Consider the following 21882-nt stretch of genomic DNA (forward strand, 5'->3'; position numbering starts at 1 on the left):
AAACCTTACGTAAGTGAGCATGACGGGAGTCTGTTCTAACCAAGTGCAACACAGCACAGCTAGCGTCGCGCCCGGGACCAGTAGCGGTGGAGAATTCTCATATCTTACGATATAACAAAAGGAATGCAAGAACAATGAAAAGGAACACATGTCTGGAATAAAATGAAAACAGAAAGAGAATCAAACTAGCCAATTATGATTGGTCTTGCGAATGGGCTATTCAATAACAGAGTAGTTCGAAAAAGGAAAAGATGCCGAAGCTCAATCAAGTGGTTCAAACTATTATGTTAACAAACGGAACTGAACAAAACGAAAATAGGAGAATTTCATATATTTGGATTGAACAAAAGAAATACTTATCAGAGGCAGTAGTAACGGCTCTTGATATAGAATGTATAATTGGTTTATATTATCTCAGGAAAAAAGATGTCTGATTAATTCAAAAGAAGAAATATAGTTTGGCATAACCAGAACCAGAAGATTCCACTGAACTTCACTGGACAGCGTAGTTGTTATAGAGTGCAATGAGCTTTTGTCGGAGGACACATTACCAAATATCCGTCAATAAAGAACGATGTAGGATTAGGAATAATTGAACCCTGTGACAAATTCATAGCAAAGGATAGCGCCTTAATAGAAAGAACTTAAGTGAAAGCCTCAGAAACCGTACTACTGCGATTTATAATTGTATTAATTCATGTAGTGAAAATTATTAGAGCTGGGACAATTATAGGAAATATTAGCCCGTCTAGGACGTGATAATCGACAACAAAAATATAACTGTTAAAAAAAAGTATCAGGATCTCAGTATTGAGTTACAAAACTTACTGTTTGAATTTTGGATCCTCAATGCTCTTCAAATTTGTACTTGTTTTGTTTTATAAATATTTTGATCTGAGCGTCACTGTTGAGTCTTATGTAGACGAAACGCGCGTCTTGTGTATTAAATTATAATCCTGGTACTTTTGATAGCTTTTTACTAAGTAATTGCAGCCAAAAACAAAAGCAAGGAGTCGAAAAGCTTCTAAATGAATACAAAGATCTTTTTTGCAGCACCTGACAGGGACTTAGATAGAACTATTTTGGTTCTCTACTTTAGACCTGTGATCGGGATACTGGAAGGTGGAAATGGAAGAGAAAGATCGCCAAAAAACTGCATTTGCCATCAAACGGGGACGGTTTCATTTTTAGCTCACCTGTGAGCTTTACCCATCACCATCACCAAAATACAATTTTGTCATGAATCCATTTGTGTCCTTTGTTTAATATGCACATAGACCAAGGTGAGAGACACAGGCTCTTTAGAGCCTCTAGTTGATAGATCCATTCGGTCTGACATGCGCACCAGCAATCTTCGAAAGGTTGATGGAAATGGCATTTGCGGGAGTACACTTGAGTATGGATTCTCAATGCTCTTCAACTTTGTACTTGTTTGGCTTTATAAATATTTTGATATGAGCGTCACTGATGAGTCTAATGTAGACGAAACGCGAGTCTGGCGTACTAAATTATAATCCTGGTACCATTGATAACTATATATGTCTAGCTTTTCTGGACGATATAATTGTAGTTGGAAAGTCATTTGAAGAGACGCTCAAGAATCTTGGATTGGTTTTGATCGGATGAAGGTGTTGGTCCAAAGCTTAAGCCCCAAAATTGTACACTATTTGCCAAGAAAGATAACTTTCTTGGGCATGTCGCCATTGCTGAAGGGTAACCATACACTGATAAAAGATAAAGAGCATCAACGATTGGCCAATTCAAGTTGATGTGAGCGAATTACTTTTAAAGCTTATTATTTTGCAAAAATCACCAAATGTCTACATTAACAAAACTGAAAAAGGACTGAAGTACTTATAGATAGAAGAATGTCAGGAAGCGTTTGAAGCCTTGAAAGGACAGCAGAAAATGTAAAATTAAACAAATATTTGAATTGCATTTGATACTGTCCACTCAGTTACTACCTTTAACACACAGAGCCTTGAAATTTAGATACAATCTTATTCTAGTAAAAATGATGATTAACATATATTTTTAATCTATAACTGAAATTAAATAGACCTAGAAGAAAGAGTTAATGAGATGGGGTCTAAACTAAAATACACACGAAACAAAGCTATATTTATCATGCCAATGCCATGTAAACCGTTTCACTTAGACTTTTAAATTTTTGGATAAATGTTTTAAATTGTTTTAAAACAAATATGAGAATTTGAGTCAAATCGGTGAACATGAATTTGACAGCTTGTGCCCCTTTAAATCAACTCTAAAAGGTCAACAATTGAACATTGTAATTAAATCTTTGAATACTGTTTTTATTTGTATGAATATTGATTTTGTTATCAGTAAATTAAAATCTAACTGTAAATTCAGAAATTTTTGTGATGTTTTAATATTGTGAAAAATACAACAGGGTTATAATCGCAATAATACAAACTCACATTTTGAAATTTTTTATATGAACTAAAACGTGATCTCTCTCAAAATCGCCAAAATAATCGCATTGATGAATGCACACAATAATTTCTGCATTTAGTTTAATTTTATACACATATGCACATTCATAGCTCGAAAATCTGTCAATCCCTGTATCTTGACATTGCACAAGGTCCTGTTTTTCACTTACTGTTAATGAAAACTTAATCTATTGTATGTTGGATAGATGCATCATTTGTTGTTAGTTGTTATTGGCTTTGAACTAGCCATCAGTCACTTCAAGTATTCTCGGTAAGATCTCTTCTATGCAAAATTGAGAATGGAAATGGTGAATGTGTCAATGAAACAACAACCTGATCATAAAGCAGGCAACATTCTTTTTGTTGTGGGGGTAAATATAACCCTGTCAAGCCTGGTGGCAGAAAAGAAAAAGAAAAGTGAAAAATGGACCCTTAAAATAAAGGATAGAGTATAAAAGGGAGCTATAAAAATATAAAGAATAGAGGATAATGGGGAATCAAAGAGCTAAATAGCTCTGAGGGGAAAGACGGCCCTTGTTTCTATTTCATTTTTTTTAGGGGGGGGGTATCTTTTGATAGTCTTCATATAAAGAATGAAAAAAAAAGAACAGCTAGAACCTGTGGAAGGTTGACACTATTGGAATCAATTGTTGTTAAATGTTATTTCGTTTCTTTAGTTTAGGGTTCAATTTAGACCAATGGAAGAGATCTGCATCTTCTAAATCTAAACATTCAATTAAAGTTGATAGTTAATTATCTAAAATTCAACTAGTTGAATTCTGTCATTTAACGACAACTACAATTATTTTTGAAATCTTAATAGTGTACGACTGCACTGCAGGCTAGGGCCATTTTCCATTTTTTGTGACAGTACTATTCAGTTTTAAATTTCCATTGATAGGGTTCCCAGTTACATCTCTCATCACAGGGATACAGGTACTAATAAAAATAACAATATGATTGATGTAAACTGTGTGAAGCTTGTTTCCAAATCCTACATTTTGAAATATTTGTAAAATTTCATGAATAAATAGGTTTAAACTACAAAATGCAACATTTGTAATTTTTTTTGTAACTATTACATTGATTATGTTGGTACACAAAATCACTTATCATATACTAAATGTCACATTTTAGGTGTTTATTTTAGTGGATAATTAGCTTATAAATTGAGGTGCTCCTGAATTGGAGGAAGAGTCTCAAAACAGAGTTTTACAGAAAAAAATGGAAAAGAACGTTTCTCTCCCCGATCTCATGTAGCCACTCGGACTTCCTGTTTACTTTGAAAGTTGTTGACCTACAAATTAAAGTATTGCATGTTGATGTTTGAATCATCTACAGCAAACATCATTATGTTTAAATTTAACAAATACTATTTTTTAATATAAAGTGCACAATCTTTGAGAATGATTTAAATAACCAGTGACTGAAGGATATCCCTGCTTATGCGTAGTGTGGCATTCCAACAATGACGTCACTATAAAGTATATGTAGGTTAGATATATTTAGTATATCTCGTCATACTATTTTTTCCGGATTGTAAAAGAAACGTAAATAGTGTAAAGGAGAGCTCATTATACGAGAATCTTGAGAGAAACAGAAGGGAAATGTGTAAAAAAGTGTTTATAGTCAATTTATTCATTTGTGTCTCCCCATCTCATCATTCTCAGTAAGATTTGTTGGGGGATTTTCCACACTATAAAAACAAAATGAATGATGTGAGGGAATGTCACTCTGGTCAACCCAATTGGGGATTGACGGCTTGAAGCCGTCTTCCCCAAAAATATAAAAAGAACAGAGAATAATAGGTAAACAATATAAAAAAGAGAAGAAAGGCCCCAAAAATTAATGAATAAAGAAACTAAGGAGCCAGTAATTCAGTGGCTTTTTTTGTTGCTGCACATCATATTTGTTATCAGATCATTTTTTGTACATAAATCAGGCCCTAAGATTTCTCTTTCAAATTTTTATAAATTTTACATTTAATTTTTTCAGGCCTTTTATAGCTGACTATGTGGTGTGGGTTTATCTAACTGTTGAAGGCCGTAGGGTAACCTATAGTTGTAAAATTCTATATCATTTGATCTCTGGTGGAGTTTGGTTCTTTTGGCAATTATGTCACATCTTCATATTTCTTAATTCAAGGAATTTTTATTAATAGTTCTGAGGAAAATTTTACAGAATTTCATGGGATGGACAGACAGGACTTTGGAAAAGGGGTTAATTATCTGAATTGTAAATTTAAGAGAGAAATAGCAAAATGATATTAATATATTTGTATTCAACAGCATGAAACCCAGTCAGCTTTCAAAAAAACTACTGGGTACATGTGGAGGAAATTTCTTTTTATGTTTGAACAGTTAGTACTTTAGACACAATCCAATTATCTTATAAAGAAATACTGACTTGTGTACTTGATAAGTAAGATAGGCTAAATAAATATTCATATTAACCTTGCAGGTAAAAATATTTATTAAAAATTTACATAAAAATTATGCACCAATATTATTTCCTGTTCTGGCTGAGCTGAAAAACTCCTGAGATGGAACTGGCTTTACTGACATAAAATCATCAACTGACTCATTCAAAAGTAAATATTACTTTCATTATCGCTGCCTTCCAGTTTAAATGTTTGCATATCAAAAAATTTCTTAAGCATTACCACTCCATAATTAGGAATGTATTTCAGGTAAAACAATAAAAAAAATCTCGAGGTAGGTGGATTTTACCTATTGAGGCACGATTTGAATTTGAGCTTGAAATTGAGATCTAGTTATATCATAACAGTCAATGATATTAACTGTACATTTGGCTTAGATTGTCTGTAAAGATTGACTCTTCATGATATTCTTCACCTTGCCTGCACAAACACTGATTCCTGGGGATAAAGTCCTGCGTCCTCCAATGTAAGTTCAAAGTCCATGTATGATAATTTGCGTCTTGGGAAATTTGTGACAAGTTCATATCGTTCATTGCTAAATCCATTTTCTGCTACATACAGCACTAATGCCTAAAGCAGGAAAAAAAAGAATTGTAAGTTTAATATCATGAATCAAATATTATACAAGTGAAAACAAGTGTAACTGTGAGCTACTGCTCACTGATGATACCCCCGCCGCAAGTGGATAATGTTAATAGTGTAAAAATATGTTAGTGTTCGGTAAACAGGAAGTTGCCGAGTAATGAGTCTGAAAACGCATCACACAGTATAGCTGACTTATATAAACCCTGAAACCAAATTTCAGAAATCCTGGCATTGTAGTTCCTGAGAAAAATGCAACGAAAATTTTCAACTTGGCCATCATGTGTAAAATGATAGTAGTGTTCGGTAAACAGGAAGTTGTCGAGTGATGAATCTGAAAACGCATCACAAGGTATAGCTGACTTACATAAATCCTGAAACCAAATTTCAGAAATCTTGGAATTATAGTTCCTGAGAAAAATGCGTCAAAATAAAATGGTAAGTGTTCGGTAAACAGGAAGTTGTCGAGTGATGAATCTGAAAACGCATCACACGGTATAGCTGACTTATATCAAGTCTGAAACCAAATATCAGAAATCCTGGTAGTGCAGTTCCTGAGAAAAATGTGACGAAAAATTTTCAACTTGGCTATCAGGTGTAAAAATGATACAAGTGTTCGGTAAACAGGAAGTTGTCGAGTGATGAATCTGAAAACGTATCACACAGTATAGCTGACTTATATCAAGCCTGAAACCAAATTTCGGAAATCCTGGTAGTGTAGTTCCTGAGAAAAATGTGACGAAAAATATTCATGGGACAGACTGACGGACTGATGGACTGACGGAAGGACAGACAGAGGTTAAACAGTATACCCCCCTTTTTTTCAAAGCGGGGGTATAATAATGTATACTAATTACCATAAGTTTAGATTTACGAGATACTGCTAACTGCTGTCTGTTTCCATCAGGAAATCTGATCATCAGTGATGTCTGAGGATCTGAAATAAATGGAGCATATTTAAAATATAAGATCTTTCATTTGTGCCAATTTGATTCTTTGTGCGCCTATCCTATTATTTTTTTTTACCACTAGCATGGATGCTATGTTTGCTTTAGCATTTTAAAAAAGGTAAGTAAATACATGTACAAGTACTTGACCTACATGTTATATTTGGTAATATCTGGAGATAAAAGGTTTTCAATCACTTATCTTACTCCTGCTAGCTTGAGCTCTTGATACAACAATGAATCCAGTGTACATATTGTATTGACATCATAAATTAAGTCTTTTTGTAATGATCAATGTTTTTCTCAATTATCATTTGATTGTTTACAGTTTGTTTTTGTTGTTTTGGGGTTGTTTTTTGTCAGATTTTTTTTTTGGGGGGGGGATTGTAATGTCCATGTTATGAGACTAGTTTTAAGATTAAAACTTTTTAAGACCAATTCATAAAATGCATAAAGGATGGGTTGGTTGCCTAAATCATAATATACTGTCATACAAATTTAATCCTGTTAATTTTCTTTACAACACAGTTGCTTCTCTGCCCATCATATCATATATATATCGTACAATATTCAATGTATCATGCAAATTTTCTAAAGTAAATGCAAATTGATTTCTCATGTGATCAATCATGCATGGAAACCTTAATGTAATATTTTTTCCCATAATACTGGTATTATCCCACAACGCTGTGTTGTAACATACTGTATCCCTGTTCTGTAATTCTGCTGTAGCAAGCATTCAAACTTACCTGTATCTTTACCAAGGAAATGTTTATAATTCCTGTCTTCACTCAAACAATAATTATCTGAACTTCCTGTATTATTTAACATGCTGCTTTCACTTTCACTTAAATTTGAAATATTGTTTATGGAATCATTTTTCAAATCTTGGTCATTACTTGCTCTATCAGTGTTTGTATTATTATCGTTTATCTTCTCTTTGGCTGATTTTGTACTTATAACATTTGGCGATGACTTAAGAGGCGATTGTGACACTTCATCTTCGGAACCTGAGAATGTTTCAATATCATTGCTGTCTGAATCTGAATCTATTATAACTGTTTGAGGCACTTTGTTTTGGTTGATAGAAGCTTGCATGGCTGCCTGTAATTGTTCATCTTCGGTAGCATCCACGATGCTGGGTTCTCGACGTGCACGTTTTGCTGCTGGACTGGGTTCCTCGGATGGATCATTGTACGGATGCTCCATCAAGAAATCTGTAACTGTAAAGAGAGTTTTCAGTAGATTGTGTAACACATGTAACACACAAAAGCCTTGCATACATTAATTTATTTAAATATTGAAAGTTTAAATTAAGATGTTACTATAGGTTCGCCATTAGCAATTAGGGTAAAACCATATGATATTCTGAAGGCATCAGGACAAAATTTTTAATCTCATCTGTTACTATGCATGGTTTTTTTTTCTTGGATTATCTTCGTTTAAATTTATTTTCTGGATTATCTTCGTTTAAATTTATTTTCACTTTTGTATGCAATTGATTCCTGCATTTTGTGCTGCAGATTATATTATTTCCAGCTCTTACTAGGCCAGGATATTCATTTTCAAAATCCTAATCAATAAAACTGAGTAAATGATTAGATAGACAGGTATCCCAAAATACTTCCAGTAAATTTAATGAGGTCTTTCTTATGTGTTTTATTCCTTTCTTGCCAACAAGTCATTGCTTTACATCATTTATCTTAAAATTTCAAAAAGACATTCTACTGTTTACAATGATGATAGAGAAAATACTGTTTACAATGATGATAGAGAAAATGTGTAAAATGTTTTACCTGCTAGGAAACCAAATTGCTTCATAAAATTCTCTGCAATAAAATATCAAATTCATAAATGTTTCTTACCTAGTTCACAGAATACTGTGGCATCTAATTTGTTCCATGTTGACATGTTTTCACCTAATAAAATAAGATGAAAGAATTTACTTTTTTACTAATTTTCTTTTTGCATATTTCAACTCTTCATGGAGTAGAAATTTTTACATTTCTGTTACAAATTGAGAATATGAATACAACAGGAATGAATGTTTGTGATGTCTTGCTAAGAATACCCCACTCGTAATTTAAAGTATTATACCACAGGTGTTTAGTGTCTGCCCAATCAGAAAAGCCAACACAGGTTACAGGTCACCATTGCAAAGCTGAAAGCTAAATTATAAAATATGAAGTCATCGTGCTCCATGGTTTTTAAGAAAATCTATGACATCAGTTTTAAAGTGCATTCAATATATTGTAAAATTCAAGGTTCAAGTAAACATTACAAAATTATTTGACAATCTGAAAAGTGAGCTTCAGTATAGTTTTAAGGCTGTGCTACCTGTTCGTGGATCCACCACTGCAACAAATGGCCACTGATTAACTTTGTAAAACTGACAAAACTTTTTCCCTTCTTCACTATCATGGTACACCTGCAAGAAAATACCATCAATTATTTAGACCTTCTGGTCCATTTTCAGTTACCATTTTATTTCAAGTTGTTGTTGTTATACACATTAAGTAATAATAATGTATTAAAAATTGTTCTTGTTGTAATAGAAATGAATTAAGAGCAGTCTATGCACATTTGAAGTAACCAACAGGACTAGTATTCAACATTGAGTTAAAAAAGGCTAGAGTGGGGTGCTCATTTTCGCCACATCTTTTCATGTTTTCTACAGTTTATGTTCAGGTTTAAAGGTTTTTGAAGTATACTGATATTTCTATATAAAGATAACTTCAAATGCAAAATATTCTTAAGCTTGAAAACGTGTTTGTTTGAATATAATCATCTAAAAAGTTAGATTAAAGGGTGTTCGAAATTTCGTGATTTTTTGTCAATTGGGGACACATATTCGCCATTTTTACACATCTATTTAAAACCAAATAACCACAGCTTTAAACAACAGTGATCAAATCAATTTCATTATAGATGAATAGCAGACATTTCAAAGGTGTTTAGAACTGAAATTTAGGGCATTCAGTCAAATAATTACTTAGAAATACTTCTTTGAATTCGTGTTTTTTCTTCAGGAAATTGGACGAAAAATTGTTGTCCGTTTTTCGGTCCTTTTCAGTAGATGACGCAATTTTGTCTCAGTTTTAAAAAATAATCGTATTTGTTATATAATATCATTTATCAGTATACGTCTTCCATTTCAGCCATCCTTTGAAGTTTTTACACCTCAAAATCATTAAATGGCGAAATTGTGTCCCCGGCGAATATGGGCGCACCACTCTACATATTAACTTTCCAGTTACAGATAGATAAGTTCATGACTTGGTGACCTTTGTTATTGTCTAACCACCACGAACATTGTCTTGCTGATAATTTACATGTTCCTATTACTGTCCAAAGTCAGGAACCTCATGATGGTTTGTCATATATTCATGATTTGTCTTTTTTTAAAGCTACCAATGGACAGTGGTTCTCTCTGGGCACTCATGCTTCCTCCACTAATAAAAATTGACTGCTAAGGAATTGGACAATAGTGTTGAAAGTGGCATGAACACCCACCAATCAATTATCCTTGGTATGATTGATGTTATGGTAGATCTTTGATAATCTCTTTTAAATTTATTCAATAAGTCTTAACAAATACTAGACATATTTTTGTAAGTGTAGCATTTTTTTACAGAAATTGTTTTCCTTACATTCTGACAAAAATATCACATTTTTTTAATCTGACATTTTTTACAGTGTGCATACTAGCCATGAAAACCTATACATTGAATTTCAGAAGAAAAAAATAATTAAAGCTTAAATTCTAGTACTCATTTTTATTCCAATTCAAAGGAAAATTGAGCTAGCCATACATTACTTGCATTTGTAAACTCTTCTGTTGTCAATCCTGAATGTATTTAGCATCAAAAGCTGGACAAATATTAGTTTTTTTTTTTTTTTAAATAGGATGAGGTTTAAATAAGATTGGGCTAAAATAAAAGTCAGGGGTTAACTTTAAGGGAGTTCGCTTCTCAGTTTCAAAGTAATTAACTTTTCAAAACACTAGTTTATATTAATAGGGGATTAATAAAGGAATCCAAAGAGTAAAAAAAATATGTAGGTCACCGCGCTTGTTTTCAATATATTAGCCGTTGAAATTTTGGCGGGAAAATGTTCTCTCTTGACTTTTCATAGCTCTATTATTGACTAGTTAAAGTCCTCAAAAACTATTAAAAAGTAATTAAAATTTTAAAAGACTTTAACAGACAGCGTATCATTTTACATGTACAAGAATTATAAAAAGGAAAATGGGGGTCACCAGGCAAAATTTGTTAATGCATTCAAATGGACAAAACCAGAGGATTCCGAAAATTCGACCAGAATTCCAAAACATGACAAGCCAGCTTCCTTTACTAATAAAATTTACATGGGTTTAAATATCTTTCATGAAGACTTCTTTTCCAGTTGCATTTTTTTCTCATTTTTTTTAGTCAATTCTATGAGCACATTAAATATATAACAATTCCTTAATCCGGAAGGTACTTATCATTAATAAGACAATCAAATATATCAGGTATACTAAGGGGTGACACAAGGTTGCTAATGTACAGTTTCACACTATTGGTAGTAATCTTTCCCCCAGATTTCAATTTTTATATGTTTAAGGATGTACTTAGGTGAGGTAAGGTAAAAATTATAAAATCAAGAATTTAAAATTGATAGTATAAGCTGGTAAAGCATTCGTTAAGGATAAAAATAAGCTAAAAATATTGATAGGTCATGGACCTCTTTTTCAAGATATTTGAGATTTAAAATATGGAGGGAAAAGGCTGACACGGACTTTTACCTTATATTTGCATTGGTATTATTTGGGTCTCAAAACAAAAGAAAGAAAATCAAGAATCTTCTAAAATTTTGGTAAATGACGTTTCATGAGCTATTTAGTCTTATATGAAAAAATAAAAAGGTGTTATGGGGCAAAATATTTTACCATGTATGGAAAAACACCAAGGAGTCCGAACATGTTACACAAATTCCAAAACCTCACCTAAGTACATCCTTAAACACCTGCTATTAGCCCTAAAGTCATAAATACAGATTTTACTATACCTGCCAGAAAATAAAATTGTCTTTGATGACAGCCTTGGCATTTTTGTTGCTCCATACATCTCTGTTTAAAGCCTGGCAAACAAATTCTTGTACATTCTGGACATTTACCAATAGCCATTTATTCCTGGTTTTACCTTCATCTCGTAACTGAAACACAATTCTTATTTGAAATATACCGATCAGATTTGTTATAAAAACCTGATGACATATCCAATACATTGTAGTTACTATTAGTAATTTTTTTTATTAAAGATTACAACATAAACATTCATATTTTATTTCCAATTTTCTTGTTATTTAACAATTCTTTTTAGATTTTTATAGAAGTTTTTTTTTAAGTTGGTATCTGAGAGGCAAGAAAATCTGAATTCTTATTTACTTTATTGACTTAATTTCTTCTATTAACAAATAACCAAGCCCTTCGAACATTCTAAGCATAATTTTTTAATCACAAAGATGGTTAATACATGTGGTGTGAACAGGAGGAAGTTATCATGCTGCACTTTGAAACTTATACAGCATGATTAAAGTGGTACCAAACACCTTGACTAAAACTTATTTGCCTATTTTTATAAAGTATTGATAAAAAATTTACTTTGACAAAAATATAATAAATGGAGAATTGTGTCCATGGGACATAGTTGATGCCCTGCTCGTATATTACGTTATAAAGGGACATAACTCCAGAACTGTAAAAGTGACACTACATTAATTTGAACTTGACCTGAGCTTCGTGGTAATAAGCATTGTATATAAGTTTCATAACATTTTGTTGTGGAAAACTAATGTTATTGAACAAAAACAAAAAATTCGACAATTTTTCATTTTTGAAAGGAGCAAAACTCTAGAACGGTAAAAGTGACACCACCAAAATTCAAACTAGAACTGAGTTTTGTGGTAATAAGCATTGTGAACAAGATTCATTACATTTGTTTGAGGCAAATTAAACTAAAGTAAGAGAACATAAATGAAAAATTCAGCATTTTTTCCATTTGGAAGGGACATAACTCTAGAACAGTATAAGTGACACCACCAAAACTCAAACTTCATCTGTGTTTTGTGGTAATAAGCATTGTGTATAAGTTTCAAAATATTTCGTTGAGGCAAACTAAAGTTAGAGAAAGGAAACGAAAAATTCAGTAATTTTTCCATTTGCAAAGGGCATATCTCTAGAACAGTATAAATGACGCCACCAAAATTTAAACTTGATCTGACAGTGTTTTGTGGTTATAAGCATTGTTTAAAAGTTTCATAACATTTAGGTGAGGAAAACTAAAGTTAGAGATCAGAAACCAATTTTTGGAGGTTGGATAAATTGCAGTTTGACAAACACTAATTTTGATCATTGAGAAGCTTATAATATTTCCTTCACAATAGTACATGATTAAAACGTTCAGCTGATTTTTACAGGGTTATCTCTCTGTAGTGTTATTTTCCACCTTAAATGATTTTGTATATTTTTCTGCTCCTTAATATCTACAGAATCATAAATAAATGTTAAAATACATTTAACAATTTTTTGTTTTTTTTTTATATTTTGAACTTCTGTGTGTGTAATAGCAACTAATTTGATTTTATCAAATATTTTTTTAAAGTTTGGGTAGACATTTCTTAAGTATCTTTTAAAATACTCCCTTATAATCACCTACACTTGCAAGTGTTCCCTTGAAAGTGATATCTATAGGAGGACGAAATAAATCTTCTAATGTTCTCTTCTTGTTGGGAACACTGGGGACACTTCCAGATGCTAGCATTTCTTCTTGCTGTTCTGAAAATTTATACACATGTAATAAGAATTGATAAAATTGAGAATGGAAATGGGGAATATGTCAAAGAGACAACCCAACTAAAGAACAGAAAACAGAGAACATTTATATTTATGCAGGATTTCAAAATTACCAAATTATTTTATTGGGGAATCAGGAGCGGATCCAGCCATTTTAAAAAGGGGGGGTTCCCAACCCAGAGTAAAGGGGGGGGGGGGTTCCAGCTATATGCTCCCATTCAAATGCATTGATCGGCCAAAAAAAAGGGGGGTTCCAACCCCCAGAACCCCCCCTCTGGATCCGCGCCTGGGAATAATTCTTAGAGTACTATTCAATACATTGTAAATTGTGCAAGTACTACAATCAGCTAATTACTGTAGAAGTACCATTAATGTTCCAGACTTTGAACATGCACATCGATATGTGCCAGGTTTAAACAATCATTTTTGGTACTTAACATTGTTGAAGGCCGTACGGTGACCTATAGTTGTTAATGTCTGTGTAATTTTGGTCTTTTGTGGATAGTTGTCTCATTGGCAATCATACCACATCTTCTTTTTTATACTTCCCCCTTTTTAATCACCATCAGTTGAATAACATTGGATATATATGTATGGACGAATGCACAATGAAAATCAGATAAAAAAAATACATGTACCACAAACATAAATGTATATTAGACATCAAAATAATACAAAAATAGAACTTACAAAAGAGTCAACAGATGGTAATCTAGATAAAATCACTCTTTTGGTGATAGTAAATGTTTGTGATTGTTGATAAATCTTTTGATTGATTGATTGTGTTTAGCAAAACTAACACCACAGTGCAACTAAGCCATTTTTTATGGAAAATCTTTGTGAATAAATATTTTGATTGATAGATTGTTTGTGTTTAACATCACTTTCAGCACACTTGGTTATATATATGGGGTTAATTTTGCATTGGTGGGGGAAGCCAGAGTACCTGGCTAGAACCATTATTTTTAGCTGGAAAACTTGTAATCCTTGTCAATTAAGGTTGAAAGCAATTGCAAATTTGCCATAACCGAGTTTGGAACTAACAACGACAGTGTTGACAGGTCAATGATCAATGAAGAACTATTAAGATCACTAAGCCACCAAGACACCCATAAATATATTGAAGTATCTGACTGTAAATTGAATAAGTCTTACACATATCAATAACTGACAAGATTGTAAATCAATGAGCTAGCATCCTCAATCAGGAGTAATATCAATGTTTTATTGACTTCACTTAAGGAGGTAGACCTAGATTAAGGGAAATAACTCTTAAAATCATCAGTACGTTCGTGTCAGCCTTTTTCAAAAATATATTCTAAGCTTCTAGGTTACATAGATTATTTTCAATCTGTTTCAGGTAAATGCTTAAAATACATTGATGATCTTGACTTTTACAAACGCTTAACTGATTTAAAGATTTATCTCCCTGAACCAAGGCCTACCCCCTTAACAGCAACAAAATGATCTATAACAGAATCATTTATGTGTAGTGTATATCTTACTTGCTTCAGCCTGAAAATCTCGAAAACCATCAAAAACTGATCTTGTTTTTCTTCTTCTGCCTCTAAAACCTATGGAAAAACAGAGAGCATTTTAAGCTTAGAATATTCTGTCAAAACAAGTGCCACATTAACACTGTGTATCTGTAATCAACATGCTCATTGAATTGTGCATAAATTAGGCTGTTAGTTTCTCTTTTGAATTATTTTACATTTTGTCAGACTGGGGCCTTTTAAAACTTATCATACTGTATGTGTTTTGTTCAGTATTGAAGGCTATATTGTTACCTATAGTTGTTCATATCTTTGACATTTTTGTCTGGCAATGGATATCTCACCAAATTTCATTACTTTATTTTTAATCAATGTTATAGTACTAGTGATTTCATTGTTGCAGAGAGTGTACCATTATAAATGTGCCTTTCAACTTGTCAACTTGTTTCATTGTTTAGATTTGAACACAGAAGAACATGGTGCAAGAAGGAGTTCAACCAACCTGTGGAGTCAAAGTTCACTTTCTGCTAGAAACATGATATCACATTTTATAGAGGAAATACATGTATGTTTTTATTTACATATGGTACCATTTGTACATGTAGCAACCCTGTATTTTCTTCACAAATAATACACGATGGTCTTGATATATAGATTCTGCGTACTGATGTTGTTTATCATCCTAATGTGTTTTTATGGTTCTTTCATTTGTCTTTGTTCTATTATTAATATTACTTTTACTGTTGGATTAATTTATGTGATATCCATTTAATGTGGCTCGGTACTTATACATCCCGTCAATGTGTTTGTATTGTCTTAATTTTTTGCTGGTGTGTTTTGTATATGCAACGTTTTGTATTTCTTTGGTTCTTATAACGTGACTCTGTACTTTAAAAAATCCCATCAGTATAATATTGTTCTATTTCATGTCATTATGATATATTTCTATGATGAATTACAAAATACGTTGAACCACAAATGTCAAAATTATTTAATCGCGAAGTGGAATGAACTATTTGTGGATTCTTATAAATTCTATATAACTTTTGGACTATTTTAAATCTCGGTCTATTTCTGAAATGAATTCTTACATACTTTTGATCTTTTAAACCCTGTATGGTAACATTGCCTATTATCAGATGTGAAATTTTAAAATTGTTTGTATATACATTGAACGACAAATATATGTGACATATAAAATTTTCTGACGTTAGACACACGAATCAATGAATGTGTTTGTAGATAGATGTTTTTGTGTTCTATTAAATTTTTAAATTGTTACACGATGATGACTGCTGTACCCATATTTTGAACTATTTTATTTATTATGTCTGTTTACTTCACGCATCATTGTAAATATAACCGAATTTGATGAGACTGTCATCAAAGTGAGAGGGTTAGCGCTATAAAACCAGGTTTAATCCACCATTTTCTACATTTGAAAATGACTGTACCAATTCAGGAATATGACAGTTCTTGTCCATTTGTATTTGATGTGTTTTGTTATTTGATTTTGCCATGTGATTATGGACTTTCCAATGAGATTTTCCTCTAAGTTCAGTATTTTTGTGATTTTACTTTTTTCTATTTCCGTTAATGTTGTGATTAAAAAAACAAATATTCAGACATTCAATTGAACTCTATAAAACCATATGAAAATTACCATTGTACCTGTTTAATTATTTGTTTGCCTTGCGTATGTATATACAGTGTATTTAAAAAAATATCATTACATGAATTCAAAATTGCATTTAAATTTTTGCTTTTAATGTTCTGATATATATTTTTAGGAATCATCTATAATACTAAAATAACGAGGTCCAATTTGTCAGCTGTCATGGGGTAAAACCGAAAAATCAAAGAATTCAATTTTATATATATAGCCAACATAGGACAATGGTGTTGATTAAAAATTACACCACTCCAGACCCTTTTGTTTTCCATATAATTAATATTGCCAATAATTGACAAAGTTCCGGGTCGAATCCGATACTGATACCAATAATATATTCACCTGTTACCTATTACCTGATCTGTACATTCCGCATCTGAATGGTGTATATCGGGTCATAATCACAGGGTTGACACTACTAAATTTAATCATTGTCAAATTGTTCCCTATTGTTGTATTTTAATCAGTAAGACTTTCTAAGATGACAATACGAATACTAAAAATCTGGACTTAAAATAAGGCGTATAGGTACACTTTTCAATTTGTTTGCAGGCATGACATAAAACAGTGAATCAAAGAATTCAACTTTATTTATAACTAATTGCTGTTGATTAAAAAATACTCCATTCCAGGACCTTTTGATTTCCAAATAATTAATATTACCAATAATTCATAAGTTCCAGGCCGACGGGTTCTAACAGAAAGATTTTGAGAGCATAGAAAACTGTGTGTCTTATAATCGGCATGACTTAATCCCAATACTAAAATAAGGCTTAAGCATAGTAATATACTTTAATTCTGTCACGGACCCGCGATATCACGGGTGTGTTCTAGTGTTAATTAATCTCCCAAAGCTGTCTGTTGTTAAAGACTCACAACAACAAATACACATATCAAATTTGGTAAATTCTAAATTGACAGTCCACGATCAAAACAGTTTAAGAATATTTTTTCACGATACACATCTTTGATTATACATGTGCCAACAGTATGAGTATTGAGTAGTAGAGGGTAATATTTGAGTTTTACCATAAATTGGCATTTCTTCTACCAATGTTTCACTTCGCTGTGGTATTGGAGCTCTAACATCATCTCTAAAAATAAATAAGATCATGAAAAGTTATCTGACTAACACTATATGTACACAGAAAAAATAAAGCATGAGTAATATATATACATGTATCACAAAAAAAAGACTGGAGGTGATCATTTAGGAAAAATTATATTTGTTTTCAAAATTCCAATAGGGAACATACTACAAATGTATATATAATTGTATAAATAAACGAATTTTTCAAGACGTTTCGGCCATTGGCCTTCTTCAGTTCTTTATTTTATTTTAATTACCTATGTTTCTTTGACGCTCATGACACTTCCAAGTATGTAATGTGTAGAAAAGATGATGTATAAACTGCATTTGCATAATTTGTCAATTTAAAAAAAAAAAGACAATCAACTACATGTACTTTTCAACTTGTTAGTTTGAATGTCATGTTAGTATCATTTTCTTCCCTTTTAGTAAATAGCACATTTAGTATAAGGTCAAATCATGTAAATGAAAAAAAAAAATTTAATTTCAGGGAAAGTTGGACATGTTGGAGAATCAGAAGAGTGGTGTTCCAAGCAGGATTCATTAATTTTTGAAAATATGTTTGAAATCTACATAGAAATTTCCTTCAAAATTATTGTCATCATGAAAAATAATTAGGGTTTATAGGCATACCTTATGCTTCACAATGTTCATTGTTGTTTCAATTACTTGATTTTTTTCGTACACGTCATATCAAAATAGTAGAAAATAAATCCTCATAGAATTTAATCAATTATATTAATGATAAATTACCCATCATTCCCATAATCTGATGTTGACGGCTGATCATTCTCTGTTACAACACCATCTGTATTACTGTCCATGTGCATTCCTATGGCCATGTCAAGGTTACAGTTGCATGCTTCCAACAAACGAACACCAACTTCATTTGTAGCACCTAAATATTGAAAGAAGAAAATGTAAATACATATATCATGTAATTACTAATATCTATTAAAATAATTAAATTAATCATCATAATAAAACTAGAAGCTCTAAAGAGCCTGTGCCTCTCACCTAAATCTATGTGCATCTTTAACAATGGACATTCAGCAACATTGTACATGTAGACTAGATAATTCATAAGTAAAATCTCAGGGTTTTTTTATCTTTTAATGCAGATATTTTTTTCGGATAACAACATCCCTCTATCATCATGAACATGATTAACTTTACAAATGATACACAATGTCAGATCTTGAACATGTTGAAGTATAGAATAAGAATAAGAATATCATGAATATGAATAGTTTTATTTGTCAATCAAGTCACCCATGAAGAGCAGAATAATTAATACAAATTATGATATATGCATGGTTAACATTGATTTTATTGATTACAGTGATGAAAAAAATAAAACAAAAAGTATAGATTCTAGCTATCTATCATGTCTATAGGTACATTTGTACTGAGTGACATTTATTATCTTTTTGTGAAATCAATTTGATGTGGCTTTGTAAATCCTGTCATTGTGTAATTTTGCTATGGTTCATTTTTTGTATTCTTGTCTTTCTTTTTTTTCTTCTTTTTAAAACACAAAATGAATACAACTTGCACATGTTGCATAAATCTAGGTGCTGCCAGGATATAAACCTTTTAAAATTAGTTTTGTCTGCATTCAGGGAAAATTGCATGGTGCAAACATAGCCATTTTTGTTGAAGTGTATTGGTGAACCTTTAAAAAAAACTCAAGTTCATCGGATAGTTGCGGAACTGTAGCTCTTACTCTTTTAAGTCCTCAAATAAACAAAAAAATATCATGACCAAAGGATAATCTTTTGAGCTACAGTTCCACAGCTACTCATCATGTAACACCTGTCCAATGACTAAATCTTACTTTACTGTTTGCTGAGTATTTACTCTTATCTGGCGTTAGATTCGTGTCATAAAAAAAATAAAGCCCAAAAAAGCAAAATGATTGGAGTGCAAGTGCCAAATGTCAGGGGCTTAATGACAGTCATACTTCGTTGTAAGCTTTTCTTGTGTGATTATATTCAAGAGAATAAATAACCTAACGACTAAATCTAAAAAATGGACATCGAAATAACCTGTAATTGCACAGAACTGTTCTAAAATAGCATTATCAACATTTGTTGCCATTCTTCAAGCCGCTAACTTCGGAACCTCTCTCTTTCTGGTAACCATCTTACTCTTCTTCGGGAAAGGCGTCTTAGTCTATAACTGGAAACCAGTAAAAAAAGTTTAACTAATAACCATTTAAAATCCTAAAAAAGAATAGGAAGCAAATCTACGCCTTAGAGCCGTAATTTCCCAATGTTTGTAGAGTAAGGTTAGAATTTGTTTGTTTGGCTTGCTTGATTTGTTTGTATACTTAAAATGTTTGCTCATGTTTAAATCCATTTATCTTGTTTATAGTTGTCAATCAATCTCAGGCGCAGAGATCATATCCGTTCCGTTCAATTAATACGGCTTTGTCCGAACACTGAACACTCAATATGCAATATGTTTATGTCTTGGTATTCACACGATACATGTATAAGCTAGAGTTAAATGTGGCGCTGTTTTATTACTAATTAAATGCTGTTGATTGTAAGCCCATTTATAAGAGAAAAATATATGAGTTTACTTATTATTTTCATGTTTGAAATTTTTTTTAGGAAATCTTATTTTTTCACATCTGAACATAGAATTTCGGATTTCGATTTTCTGCACTGTAAAAGGGGGTACATTTCCTTATTTTTTCCTAAACTTTTTACATCGTAATCTCGCTAGGTTTTCACATCGATATTCGTAAAGAAAAGGGGTGTCCAAAGTAGGGCAAAAAATTTTACCCATTTTAAAGTAGGGGTCTCAATATTTTATAGGTTTTTCCTTGCAAGGTCGGTAGAATTAGAAATTGGAAAAGTATCTGTGTTTAAAGTAAAAATTCATTCAACTATCGGATTTTTTTATACTTTCATTTTCTAATCTTTGGTACATAATGCAGATGTTATAAAAAAATTAGGCACTTCTATCGAGTAGAAATGGAGAACGGTCATCTTTATTTTGTATGTCTCCACTATGGGGGCGTGGTCCTCCTTTAACCTTGTTTCTGAAGTACACGATAAAATTGAATTGAGAATGGAAATGGGGAATGTGCCAAAGAGACAACAACCCGACCATAGAAAAAAACAACAGCAGAAGGTCACCAACAGGTCTTCAATGTAGAGAGAAATTCCCGCACCCGGAGGCTATTTATCTCTCGAAATTAATTATCAACTAAATATCATTGAAACATAATGAGTATATTTTAAGACCACAATAAATTTTAAGTGCTACTGTATCTTTGTCAATATGACGAATCAAAATAAAGTTTTACTTACTTACTTAATATGAAAAGACCACGCCCACCTTAAATATATATAATTAAATATCTAAAGTAAATCATTATATTAAGACAAAGAGATTTGTAAACCTTTTAGTATAATGATCGATCCTTAAGCAACTTTTGCATTGAAGTGATAAAACAAAATGAAAATTACTTTTGTGCACTAGACAAAAATAGTGAAGAAAGTGGAATTAACTATTTTTGGAGTGTAAAAAATCTTTTGATGTTTAAGATGAATAACGTGCTTTTGGTGGTCCTTTTGATTCTGTTGACAGTTTTGACTTTTCTAGTCTTTACTCTACACTTTCACACAATCTTATCAAACTAACGTTTTCCTATTTAATTGAATGGTCGTTTGGTTAATCTGAATGCAAATAAATTTGCTGCAACACATTTAAAGCCTTCTTCTCTAACAAGAAAGGGGGCCTCGATGGCCGAGTGGTCTAAGTAGTTACTACTGTAATCACTAGCCAGTAACACTGAGGTTGTGAACTTCGAACACCGCTCGTGCGGGTACACTCGACTCTAATAGTAATTGACTATAGGATTGTCAGTTTTCCTATCGAAGGTCGGTGTTTTTCTCCGGGCATTCCGGCTTCCTCCACCAATAAAAACTGGCCGCCACGAAATAGCCTAAATGCGGTGCTTAAAAGTGGCGTTAAAACACAAAAAATCAAATAAAATCAAAACTTATGAGAAAGGAAAATATGCTAGATATATATACTGGAGGTGTGATAAGATGATTGAGGTGATAATTTTCTTCTTGATAATATGTATGTACGTTTCGGCAACAAATTTTATCAACAGGTTGTAGGTATTCCAATGGGTCCCAATTGCGCACCTTTGATGGCTGAATCGTATTTGTACTGTTAATGAATCCCAGTTTATGACAAAACTAATTCAATAGCACTTACCGTTATCTTGATGATATTTTCACCGCGCTAAATAAGGATTTTTTTTTCTAAATAAACTGCCGAAAGTTACCAAAAGAACTAACTTTAAATAAATCAAATTTAAACGGACCAATAATAACTGT

At 32.1% G+C, this 21882-nt stretch overlaps 1 protein-coding gene across 1 annotated transcript; it reads right to left on the reverse strand.

Moving 5' to 3' along the window:
• Positions 1-4904: 4904 nt before the first annotated feature.
• Positions 4905-19705, reverse strand: LOC139486552 (UBX domain-containing protein 7-like). The gene is made up of 11 exons (XM_071271473.1): positions 19567-19705; positions 18272-18416; positions 17458-17522; positions 14766-14834; positions 13124-13242; positions 11475-11621; positions 8763-8853; positions 8291-8344; positions 7175-7648; positions 6336-6415; positions 4905-5466 (listed from the first exon to the last, which is right to left on the reverse strand). The coding sequence occupies exons 1-11, from the start codon at positions 19616-19618 to the stop codon at positions 5308-5310; spliced, it is 1455 nt and encodes a 484-aa protein (XP_071127574.1). The 5' UTR covers positions 19619-19705; the 3' UTR covers positions 4905-5307.
• Between the last annotated feature and the right edge of the window lie 2177 nt (positions 19706-21882).

The sequence above is a fragment of the Mytilus edulis genome, chromosome 1, assembly GCF_963676685.1.
Source record: "Mytilus edulis chromosome 1, xbMytEdul2.2, whole genome shotgun sequence".
Classification (NCBI taxonomy): Eukaryota; Metazoa; Mollusca; class Bivalvia; order Mytilida; family Mytilidae; genus Mytilus; species Mytilus edulis.